Source organism: Bidens hawaiensis, unplaced genomic scaffold (genome assembly GCF_021521415.1).
Source record: "Bidens hawaiensis isolate Kalapana, Puna unplaced genomic scaffold, B.hawaiensis_p1.1 tig00020807_1, whole genome shotgun sequence".
NCBI lineage: Eukaryota > Viridiplantae > Streptophyta > Magnoliopsida > Asterales > Asteraceae > Bidens > Bidens hawaiensis.
The window spans coordinates 249,185-262,047 of NW_027493207.1; the positions used below are offsets into that span (position 1 = coordinate 249,185).

General features: G+C 38.7%; 2 protein-coding genes across 2 annotated transcripts; both read right to left on the minus strand.

Annotated features, from left to right (window-relative positions):
- Positions 1–271: 271 nt before the first annotated feature.
- On the minus strand, positions 272–1,605 carry LOC143561821 (uncharacterized). Its single transcript, XM_077049796.1, has 2 exons — positions 775–1,605; positions 272–724 (listed from the first exon to the last, which is right to left on the minus strand). The coding sequence occupies exons 1-2, from the start codon at positions 1,603–1,605 to the stop codon at positions 272–274; spliced, it is 1,284 nt and encodes a 427-aa protein (XP_076905911.1).
- Positions 1,606–2,338: 733 nt separating this feature from the next.
- LOC143561822 (uncharacterized) lies at positions 2,339–3,145 on the minus strand. Its single transcript, XM_077049797.1, has one exon. It carries the CDS (start codon positions 3,143–3,145, stop codon positions 2,339–2,341), a length of 807 nt encoding a protein of 268 aa, XP_076905912.1.
- Positions 3,146–12,863: the final 9,718 nt, after the last annotated feature.

Sequence of the window (12,863 nt, forward strand, 5' to 3'; positions counted from 1 at the left end):
TTACCAATTCCCGCGGGAGACCAAACTGGAAAATGATGAATTCCCAAAGGAATTTCTTAACACTAGATGTCGTTATTGATGCAACCGGTTTGGCTTCCACCTATTTGGTGAAGTAATCAATGGCCACTATCAAGTATTTGACTCGTCCCGGGGCTTCTGGGAAAGGTCCCATAATGTCAGTAGCCCACTTCTGGAACGGCCAAGCAGATGTTACCGGAATCAGTTCATTTTTTGGACGCAGGGTGTTAGGAGCATGGCGCTGGCATGAGTCTCACTTTCTGATTTCTTGCACAACGTCCAGATGCATGCCCGGCCAGTAGCACCCTGCGTTCATGATTTTTGCAACTGTCATTCTTGGTCCCGCATGCAATCCGCAAATGCCTTCGTGAATTTCTTGGATTAAGTAATTTGCGTCTTCTGCGTCTACACAACGTAGCAGCGGGCCGAGGAATGATCTCCGATATAAATTGCCATCAGTCAACTGGTAATTCAAGGCCTTATTCTTAATCTTCCGAGCCTCAGCCTTTCCTGCTGGAAGTGCTCCGGAAGATAAGTAAGCTTTAATTGGCGTCATCCAAGATTCGACACCTGTTTGGATTACCAGGACTTGATTTTGTGGAACAGATGGATGATCTAGAACTTCCACACGAATATCTTTGGCAAAATGCTCAAAATTCGTTGAAGCTAGCTTGCTAAGAGCGTCCGCCGATTTTTTCTCACTCCTCTTAATGTGAACAACATTGAAAGATAAAATTGGCGAATCAAGACCCTTACTTGCGACAAATAAGAAGCCATGACATCATTTATGGCTTCACATGTTCCGTTTATTTGTCCCGCAATTAGCATGGAATCCACCCGTGCTTCCAAATGTTTTACCCCAATCTTTTTCGCTATCCGCAGGCCTGCCAGGAAGGCTTCATATTCCACCTCATTGTTGGTACTTTTAAAGTCTAACTTGATGGCATATGTAAATTCATGCCCCTCAGGGTTGACTAGCCTTAAGCCTGCACCTGATCCTTCGCTGCTTGAAGCTCCGTCTGTGAACAACGACCAAACTTGTCTTTGTTCCGGAGGTGCTTGGGGTTGTTGTTCGATTAAACACTCTTGTTCTTTGTGTTGTGGGGCTTCCGTGACGAAGTCCGCCAGCACTTGCCCTTTGATTTCCGGTCTAGGTTTATACTCTATCGAGTGTTCACCCAATTCGATGGCCCATTTTGCCAGTCGTCCAGACAATTCAGGCTTACTCAACACATTCTTGAGTTTGTATCCGGTTAACACATTGATGGGATGACCCTGGAAATATCTGTGGAGCCGTCGGGCTGCGTAAACCAATGCTAAGACGAGTTTCTCTAACATCGAATATCTGGTTTCCGAGTCTGACAGTGTCCGACTGACATAATAAATTGGGGTTTGAAAGTTTTTTCTGCCTGTCAATAGAGTAGCTCCTACAGCAATGTCAGAGGCCGACAAATATAACGTTAATGGTTCTCCCGCATGGGGAGCTGTTAACGTGGGTAGTTCCATTAAACACTTTTTAACCTCCTGGAATGCTTGTTCGGCCTCCGGAGTCCATCTGAACTGCGCTTTTTTGAGGCAGTTCCTCATGTTGAAATGAACGGATAGGATTTAGCAGCGTGGTTTGCCAAAAACCTATTCAACGCTACTAATATGCCGTTAAGTTTTTGAACTTCTTTGAGGGATGCGGGAGATGGCATGCGGGCTACTGCTTGAACCTTGTCCGGATTAGCCTTGAAACCCGTGCCTGTAACAATCACTCCGAGGAACTTTCCTTCTTCCATCCCGAAGGAACATTTTGCTGGATTCAGCTTCATATTGATGCTTCACAAAGTTTCAAAAGTTTCCTCGATGTCTCTCAGCATTTGATCTTCTTCGGTGCTTTTGATCACAAAATCATCCATATAGACTTCGAGATTTCGACTTACTTGACCTTTGAAGGCCTGATCCTTCAGTCTTTTCTATGTGGCACCCGCATTCTTTAACCCGAAAGGCATCATTCTGTAACAGAATGTTCCTTGGTCGGTGCGGAATGCTGTCTTATCCTCATCGTCGGCTGCCATATGAGTCTGGTGATAACCTTTGTAGGCGTCGAGGAAGCATTTGAACTTGAATGGTGCCACGGCATCTACTTTCAAGTCGATCTCTGAAAGTGGGTAACAATCCTTTGGACATGCCTTGTTTAGACCTTTGTAATCTATACACATCCTCCATGTTCCGTTGCTTTTCGGGACAATCATTGGGTTGGCTACCCACGTTTGGTATTTGATTTCCCGTGTAATCCCGGCGTGTAGAAGAACTTGCACCTGCTCATTCATGGCCTTCATTTGTTCTGGGCCAATCTTTCACTTTTTTGCACGATTGGGGTGATTAGTGGATTCACCTTCAACTTGTGTTCCGAGATGCTCCGCGGAACACCGGTCATGTCCGCGGGCAGCCATGCGAAAATGTCAATGTTCTTCATCAACAATTGCTTCAAAAAAGTTCGGACGATTTCAGAAATAGCCGGACCAACTACCACAGTTTGATCAGGAAATTTCTTGTTAAGAACCCATTTCTCTGGTTCAGTCCTCTGATTTTGTCTTGGAACTTTACTTGGCTTCGAGCTTTCGGTTGTGAAACAATGTCGATTAACATGAATTATTGCTACACCAGTGCGGGTCGGAACCCCTAATGCCCCGTGAGATGTGGACGGATGGGCATTGAAGTCACCAATTGCCTCTCGTCCGAGAATAATATCATGTTTGGAAGTTGCCGGTAAAACTAAAAATTCGACTTCCTCAGTTCTTGAGTGGACCCCGTCACTAAGTGTGACCGGGAATGTAATGACACTCCGTGGGTGCATTATTTCCCCACCAAACCCGGAAACAGGTGCATGAATAGGTCGTAATCTTTCTTTATCATCTATCTCAAGCTGTTCGAAGCACTGTTCGTACATAATGTCAGATGTACTACCAGTGTCGAAGAACACATATTGCGACCGATAGTGTACGAACAAAGCAGTAATTATCAAAGGATTCTTATTGCACGGTCCTCCCCTGATACGTGAAAAAATGACTGGCTCGTTTTTCCACTCCTCATCCGCAAACTCTTTCCTCTTTCTACTGATCTGTTGACCTCCCTGAATCATGTGGACGTTCAAATCTTTTATTTGCCTTTTGGCCGAGCCCTGGTTATCCTTTGCGGGAGGCTTACCAGTCCCTGGTCTTACACTTTTGACCAAATGATCTAACTTCCCGTTCTTTACAGCTGCCTCTATTTCATTCTTTAGGGCCACACACTCGTTTGTATTGTGCCCTATATCATTGTGGTATGTGCAATGTTTTTTGTTATCGAGGAATGACTTCCTCGGTAATGGTTGGGGCTTGCGAAAAGTCAAATTCTTAGTTGTGAGGATCTCTGAAGGAGTTTTTTACAGCTGTGTCCAACTGCTGTTGGAAGGCCGTGTCGAAAAATTACGCTTGTTCATGTTGCCAATCAAAGATCTCGCATCAAACTGCTTCGGTTGCTCTGTGGTCAGTTGCAGTATTGACCAGGTTGTTCCTTTAGCTTGTTTATTTGGTCTTGGAGTCTGGAACTCGACCCTTGGTAATTGCTTCTGGTTGCTGGACCCCAATTTTTTCGGTTCTTGCAAACAACTTGGCTTCCTTCATGATTTCGTCCCAGGATTCGGGCATTCCGTCTTTTCCGGTTAGTGTGCGAAACAAGGCGTCACTATGGACATTTTTGCGGAATGCTCCTCTTAGCATATCTTCACTAACTCCTCCGATGTTAAGGCTCTCATTGTTAAAACGAGTAATGAAGTCCTCAATGGATTCATTATTTCGCCTTTCAACATCCAATATTTCCGAAGGATCGCGCGTATGCTTTCTTTCTTGGCTGAAATGTTGAGAGAATTTTGCTACAAAATCCTTCCAACTTTTAATCTGTCCGCAAGGCAATTTTTCAAACCATTATCGCGCCGCTCCGGTGAATGTCAGTGCAAACATGTGACACCAATATGGAAGAGTCCAACCACTGACTCCTCCAACTGCCTCAAACCTTAAAAAATGATCGCTAGGGTCAGTCATTCCGTTGTATGTTCCAACAAATGTTGGAATTTTTGCGTTAATCGGGAATGGAGCTGTTGCGATGCCCGGAATGACTTTCGATTTTTCAGCGAAAGATTCTGGACGATATGGTTTGAGAAAATCATGTTCAGCGTTATTGTAATATTCCGCATGGCGGACAACTGGTCGCGGATAACTAGCCTCTCCGTATGAAGGGAGACGACTATCCCCGCTGTAATAACTACCTTCCGGACGATATATTGAATCATGTCCGTCTAATTCGTCCTCATATGACGGTACCCGCATATCTATGCGGGGACGAGGACGTAACCTCGGGATTTCTCCCAAGTTTTGCTCCAGTGGTTGACTATATTGAATGTGACTTCCCCATATGGGAGGAGAAACGGATCACCTGGGGGGAGTCATCATACGTCGGGTACGAGCATGGAAACGCTCATTTCGCACCCTACGTTCGTATTCAGCAAACAAATTTTCTTGTTGAATGCGGAGCCAGTCATCCGGAGATAAAAGTCCTCCAGATCTAGAATTATGATGCCGAACTCTCCTAGGAGCAGAGTCGCCGGAATTTTCTTCCAGTTCTAACTCTGAGTGAGTTCGATTAGCATCTCTCATAATTCGTTCCAGATCTCCGAGATCGACAACTCTATGTAGCTTTATCAAGAGCGAAGTGTGGTGTTAAAATTCTTATATTAAACAAGGAAGACAAAGTTACAAATAAATTAAATATGGTTTCCAATGAAGTCTTTTTAGTAGCTTATGAATTTTACATGTTTAACTTTTGATTATGTTTTCAAAGGTTGTAATTTGAGTGTTATTTGTGTTTATCTTTTTATTTCACAATCATTGGTTATCGTACCAATATTATTTACAACTTAAAGTATGTTGTCGTCTCGAATAACATATAACAACTTATGTTGTCCTTTCAAATGACATGTGTTTGTTCAAAAATTTAAATATTTCCACCCGTGTCATACACGAGTTAATAACCTAGTGTCTAATAAAGGCTCATAAGTTAAGTTAATTGCTAAATAATCAAACTCTACATCCATTTATGATCACATGGTACAATGGTTGACGGAAGCTGTGTATATATTTGCTACCCATTTCGAAATTGGGTAAGATGAGGTCGTGATTCATAAGAAGCTGCATATATTTGCTACCCATTTTGAAGCTAATATTTTTCTACAAAATGGTTGACAGACCAGATCAGTGGCGGACCCAGGAAAACATTTCACAGAGGTCGGAAGAGGGTCGGTCTCAAAATTTCATAGGAATCGGACAGGGCTTTAACCTATATTTACCTTAAAAAAAGAATTTCACAGTGGTCGGTTGACCCCTACAGCCAATATGTAGGTCCGCCACTGAACCAGATAGGCATGAACTAAAACAAAATGTTTTGACTTTAAAAACTCATCGTCTTCCCTTCTTCATTCTTCAAGTTACCAAGGATTTCATCATTGATTCATGAGTTCCCTTCTCAATATCCACATGCGTGGAATATATTAAGCATGAACCTTTTTTGTATCAGCCCACCCATCCAAAGATCTCTATAATCAAATACATATAACTTAGCTAATTAACTTTTAAGACTTAGAGGTATATTATACGGTAACTATGGTATTGGTGAAATAAACTTCTTACTAACATACCGTTGTTAAAATGAATCAGCGCGACCAATTTTGTATAAGATTCCAACAACGACAACCTTTCCATCTATACTTTGATGAACTAAGTGTAGCTCGAGATTAAATCTGTGCATTAAAAAAATAATATTGTCGTTGGATGTAAAGTTAGTTTCTTGTTAATTATAATGAACTTTGGAGATGAATTCTAAGTTCGTTCTAAAAGATATATATTTTGATACCGTCCGCCATTGATGGTGTGTTCTGCAGGTGTGTGCTAGTGTGCTTGATTAAGCTGATACTCGGTTCCATTTATATGAATTGTCCGGCACCTCCTATCCATCTCAACTAATTGCTTGTTTTTTTTTTTTCCCAATTTGTAAATGAATCTTACCTGCAAATTGAATGCAAAAAGCGTATCTATATGCAACAAATCACTATTACCAAAAAATTAAAAAACTAAAGACAACTCAAGCAATTAAGGCACAATTTCAAGCATAAAGAAATACGAAATTATATAGACCAAGAAACCAATACCTAAATCGAAAGCCAGAGCCTAATAAACAAAACCTCAAGAGATGCATATGTTTGTCTTTTTGTGCGATATGTAACCACTCGCTCAAAATTGCAGATTAATTAAGTGTTCTGCTCACTATCAGTTCAGGTTTAAAAAAATTGACTTAATTAAGCCAATCATACATGCATACCTTCCATTCATTTTTAAAAAATTGAGAGGTTATTCATTTTTTAAATATCTTATTTGGACAGTCTTGTGTAAGTTCTGTTTTATTGAAAGCGGTCATGCCTTCACCCCCCCCCCCTTTTTCCAATAACAAAGCCACTTTTTGAAGCGATGTCTTCTTGAAGATCGGTTTTGTACTGGTATAGGTACATTTTCATTCTTACTATTTTAATTTTTGTAAAAAAAATTATGTATATAAAAAGATGAATTGTTTCAAGTACATAGTTCGCGTATATAAATACATAGTTCAAAATAGCCGGGGTCAATATAAGCTAATACGATACCTGCAAGTTTTTTAAAACTAATAACATATTTGAATACCCGTCCAATAATACCCGTGTTGAATTTCACTGAGTTCTTCATATGTTATTATATTTTATGTTGTCATATTTATCTATTCATAAAACCATTTATTATACATTTAATTTCCATCACAGATCCTCCTAATTGTCAATAATCAGATTTATGAACTGATGAAAACTGATAAGTTTTTCATTTTTAAGTGAAATCAGATTTATTACATTACTAAACCAAGGTTTTAAAAGTTGGGTGTACTCGAGAATTATTTGGAGAGTACTCAATCATGATAAATATAAAGAAAATTAATGTTTTGGATATATATACATATATGTGTGTGTGTCAAACATCATATGTATACTACTCTGTAATATTTATAACGAAACAACTTAATATCAATATAAATAAGAGAAATTAATTTTAAATACTAAATTATTATAAAAGTTGCTAATTATTAATTTAAAAAATGATAATCGTTCTTTAATTTTATAGAAATGCGAATTATGTTTTAGGTTTTAAGTCAAAATCAGTCTAAGTTGACCGCCTAAATGTGTTTCTGGCTAAGATTGACCACATAAATGATCGATTCTTAGTAATTAGACAGAATTAAAGAAACTCGTTTCGACACCACACCTTGTAACAAGTACTCGATGAGTACTCAACATTGTAGACCTACTTTTACAACATTTACCTAAACCACAGTATTGTGAGACTTATACTCTCTCCGTCCCGGTCAATGTGTCTTAGTTTGAAAAACACAAAGTTTAAGATAGATTAAATTATTGTTTTCTTTGCTTACCAAATGACAATAATGCCCTTGAAAATTGTGTCAATCAATATTGTTTATTAATGTTAGTTGTGACCATACGCAGTTACTCACCCGCTGATCCATGGTTGGATTAGCTTAAAGAGCTCAACAATATAGGTACGTAAAGGTGTTAAACATGAACAACTAAAATTTGCCATTTTTAGCATTCTATGTCAGAACATTAATTAAACAAACACATGCCGTAATAAACCGAACTTCTTCCGACCAAGCATTAGTACCGAAATTAGACTAATACTGTAATAAATCAAATCCAGTACCGGTACCGGATCAATATCGTAATAAACCAAAATGAATACTGGTAATAGACCAATAATGTAACAAACGAAACCGATACTGATAGTATGGAATGTGGAATATTCTCATTCTATTCTATTCTATTGCTTCCAGTTTATTTCTTTCCTTATTGTTTACCTATAATCATGCATGTATTTTTGGCACTCTTGCTATAAAGAGGCCTTTCTTCTTCCAGTTGTAATATATGAAAATAATCAATCAAAAATATTACAACCCAAAATAATCAACTAAATTTTGCCATTTTTAGCATTCTATGTGTGACATTCGCGACAAAACGAGGTACACTATATTCATTACGTAACAAGTAAACGATAAATCGGTTAATTCTTAGTGCTTAAACGAGTAACCGACCGATACTAATTATGACCCGTATACATACTGAGGGGTCATATACGAGTTATATATATGTTATAGAGGCTAACATATTGATATTTAGGCCCCAGTACGTTTAAAACTCTTTAAACGAAAAAGGTTTCGTTTATCGATACGCTATAAGCTTAAATGCAATCGTTAATATCAAAACGAGCATTGTAGCATCCGTTAAGCCGAAAAAGATTTATAAAACACTTATATGACATGTTCTAAGCAACCCGTGAAAATATTTTGGAATTTTACAACGAGTCAGTACGTTTTTCTTATTTTACAAAAATAAGCTGAAAAACACTCGTTTTCGCGCTGGTTTTCGCACTCGAACTAGTTTTCTTGCGAAAAACCGAACCCGAACTAAATTTTGGACCGACTTTTACGTGTGGCACGAAAACCGAGGCACCATTGGGCCAAAAAGAGGCCCAATGGGCCCTTAGAAGCTTGCAGCCGCCATACACTACTACCCACCAAAGATATTTATTTACAAGACTTCTTGAATAAGCTACATAATTTTATGCAATAAACTTAAAGACCAGACTTCCCTTCAGCTGTTCTTCCAAACCCTTGCCCTAAACCCACATGTAAGTTTCATTTCCATGAACTTTTAACCATCTTTTAACTAAGTTATAATCTTATAAAAGTGTTTTGATTAGTATTAAACATGTTTAACCATCCAAAAACCCTAAAAATCAAGTAAAACCATGTTTTGATGTTAAACATGTTTACAAACCAGGAAAATATACTTTTTTGGACAAAAACGCGGATTAGAACATGAATACAACGTTTTTACGGTTAGAAAGTTCGGTTTGAACCCAAAACCGAAACCCTAATTATCAAGGCTGTTACATGGATGATTTATGCTTGGTTTGATGTTATATGATATGTAGATATACTGAGTTTGCAACCCGAGACCCGGAGAGTCGTTTAAGCTAGCAAAACTCATCGAAAACCGACAAGGTAAACCCGTAACACTCGTTTAGGGGCTGTTTAGTATTAGATTGTGACGTGCTTGTTGTTAGCTTGTGAAAACTTGCAGGGACATTAGGGATCATATAAATGAGTCCATGTTCAAATTTGGTAATTTTTCGATAAACGGAGAATATTTGGTGAATTTATTTCCGTTTATGAGCGTTTATTTGGGAAAAATAGCTAAACATATTGAAAAATTCTGAAACTTGGTTTTGGAGTTTAATATGTGATGGTAAGATCACTGGTAAAGTTTGGGGATCATTGGAAATGCCTAAGTGTGGTTTGTGCAATCATGGTTTAACCGAATTTTAACAGCCGAAAAACGCACAAAAAGGCATTTTGTCAAAAGAGTTAGGTTCTGGAAATTTTGCAGGGGCTATGTAATAACATTTAGGCCATTTCTAAAAATTATCGGATTTTTTGGAGGTCGTTTGATATAAACGGGCCATTTATTACACGATTATAACCTATTAAATGAATTTTTATAAATAAATAATTAATCATAAAATTTCTGAAAATATTTTTATAAAATTCTCCATGTCTTAATGTATTTTTACAAAAATTTACATAATTTATATTTAAGTACATAATTAGTTATGATTAATCAAAGATTTAAATTATAATTGTTTTAACGAAACGGCAGTTTTGTGTTTAACGGACTGACTGGTATGTCAAAATGTCAAAAGTGGTCAAATATCAAATTTTTGAATGATATTGATAAAAACGAACTTTTTACGAAAATTCCGGACAAATCGGGTGGATTGTGCGCGTTTTGTATAATCAAACCCGTGTGAAAACGGAAACGAACCCTGCGATCAAACCAGACACCGAAACCTTAAAATTCTTTCATAAATCAAATCATTTTATCAATCAATATATTTACTTAAGTTTATGTGATCTTACCTAATCCCGAAACGTATAAACGATCAACTGGGCTAGGCTCGGGAAACGGTGAAACTGAGCCAAATCCAGTTTTAAACATTTCATAGTATACAACGTCACAATCTAAGACTATGGTCATGTTCTGGGCCTAACAGCTATACCCAGATTATCTATACAGCCCGACTTAGCTTGAACACTGTACTAGTATTAACGATACGATACCGTTTATAGGAATCAGGCTATAAACGAGGCATCTGACTTATTGATACGTAATTTCCGTGCGAACTACGATAAGGTGAGTTTCACGACCCCCACTTTCTAAACTGTTTTACGAATTTTTGGGGTGAAAAGCATGTTTACATATACTGATATACTTGAAAACGTGTGATGATGTGGATTATCTAAGTACTAACACTTGACAAGTCCCCACAAACACAAGTGATTAACTTCGTGCCGGTGACGTGTGGATAGTACTATCGGTTTGACAAACCCAACTGACAGAGCCGGAGGGGTATGCCGGAACATATGTAAACCCAGTTGCACATTGTCATTATATTTTTACATACTGCTATGTGGTGTTAGACATAGTACATACTTGGGGCAAGGTGGCTGTTAAATGCCAACGGGAGTGCATGGGCAGTGGAGGCCATGTGTTTTAGCTCGTTTCGGTTTCACTTGTGGCTTAGTATAATACATCATACACATACATATATACATACACACTGTAAACTTTACGAACTCGTGTACTAATTTCATTGACACTCGTGAAACTTGAAACTCACCAACTAGACGTAGTTGACCCGTTTTAACATGCTTTTCAGGTAAAGCAAAAGTGGAATGATTTGCTTACATGCTTGGTGTTAGAAGGAAAGTTGAATAGCTGTGAATAGACGCTGATATAATACTGAATAAGAAGCTCGTAAACCGGTTATGTGTTTTTCATCTAGTTTGTAAACATAGTACCTACCAATGTAATATGATGTAATTTAGCTGTTGAATTTCTTTATAAACAATGTGGTTGATACCAGTGTTATCTGTTACATTCCCGTATTACGCTTCCGCAACTACCTAGTCGGGGTGTGACACTATGTCAGAACATTAATTAAACGAACACATGCCGTAATAAACCGAACTTCTTCCGACCAAGCATTAGTACCGAAATTAGACTAATACTGTAATAAATCAAATCCAGTACCGGTACCGGATCAATATCGTAATAAACCAAACTGAATACTGGTAGTAGACCAATAATGTAACAAACAAAACCGATACTGATAGTATGGAATGTGGAATATTCTCATTCTATTCTATTCTATTCTATTCTATTGCTTCCAGATTATTTTTTTCCTTATTGTTTACCTATAATCATGCATGTATTTTTAGCACTCTTGCTATAAAGAGGCTTTTCTTCTTCCAGTTGTAATATACGAAAATAATCAATCAAAAATATTACAACCCATAATAATTTTATTATGGTATCAGAGTGGTCATTTTAAAGATTCTCCGATCAAAACAATACCAGAAGCATGGTCGGCGACCAAGATAAGTCGACGGGTAAAACCAAACAAGAAGGAATCGATCATGATTCCCCTTACTATCTCCCTCCCTCTGACTACCCAAGACAAATGCATGTTAACGACGTGCTTACCGATGGGAATTATGCAGATTGGTCACAGGAGATGCAAAATTTCTTGTTTGCTAAAAATAAGACCGGATTCGTCAATGGTTCGATCAAGAAGCCGGAAGAAGACTCATCCAAGTACATTCCATGGATAAGGTGTGATGCTATGATCAAGAGATGGCTGCATACGGCTATGGAAAAAGAGATCAGAACCAGCGTAAAGTACGCAATGACGGCTCGTGAGATTTGGGCCGATCTAAAGGAGTGGTTTGGAACGGTGAGCGCTCCTAGAGCGTATGAGTTAAAGCAATCGTTAACATCCACCAAGCAATAGGGAACCTCAGTATCGACCTACTACACGAAACTTCGTGGAATATGGGATGAGATCCAGTCCGTCTTACCCGTCCCAAGGTGTGACTATGATGGTTGCAAATGTGAAATAAGTAAAAAGCTTCAAGATTTAAGAGACAAAGAGAGGCTTTATGAGTTCTTGCTTGGTTTGGATGCGGAGTTCGGGACGATCAGAACACAAATTCTTGCCATGAATCCTATACCGTCTCCTGTGAATGCATACCGCCTTGTGTCTGAGGACGAAAAGCAGCGTGTTATCTCGGGAACCAAGAGGCCCACCTCCGATTCGGTGGCCTTCAAAGCATATGTCCCGGGAAAACGAGACCAAAACCAATTCCAAAATCGGCCGAAACAAAAAGAAGTAAAACGGGGCAGCAGCGAACCAGTGGAACATTGCACCCATTGCGAGAGGGATGGGCACAACAAGGATGGTTGTTTCAAACTTATAGGTTATCCGAAGTGGTGGCAAGGAAAAGGTAAGCAAGACAAGCCCAAACCGTCAGCCGCATGTGTTGAAAATGAAAAGAGTCCAATTGCCGGATTAAGTGACTCTCAATACCAACAATTCGTGAAGCTATTCGGGAATAAAATCGGTGTAAACGAAGAAGAAAACAAACCCGAGGCCAACTTGGCAGGTAAGAATGGTAAAGAAGGTAAATGGATAATCGACTCGGGCGCGACCGAGCACATTATTTATAATGATTTTTACTTAAAAATAAAAGAAAAAAGGTTTACGAGCCCCCCGTTATTATACCGAATGGTGAAGCCATCTATGTCAAAGGGAGAGGGGACTGTGCTCTCCCAA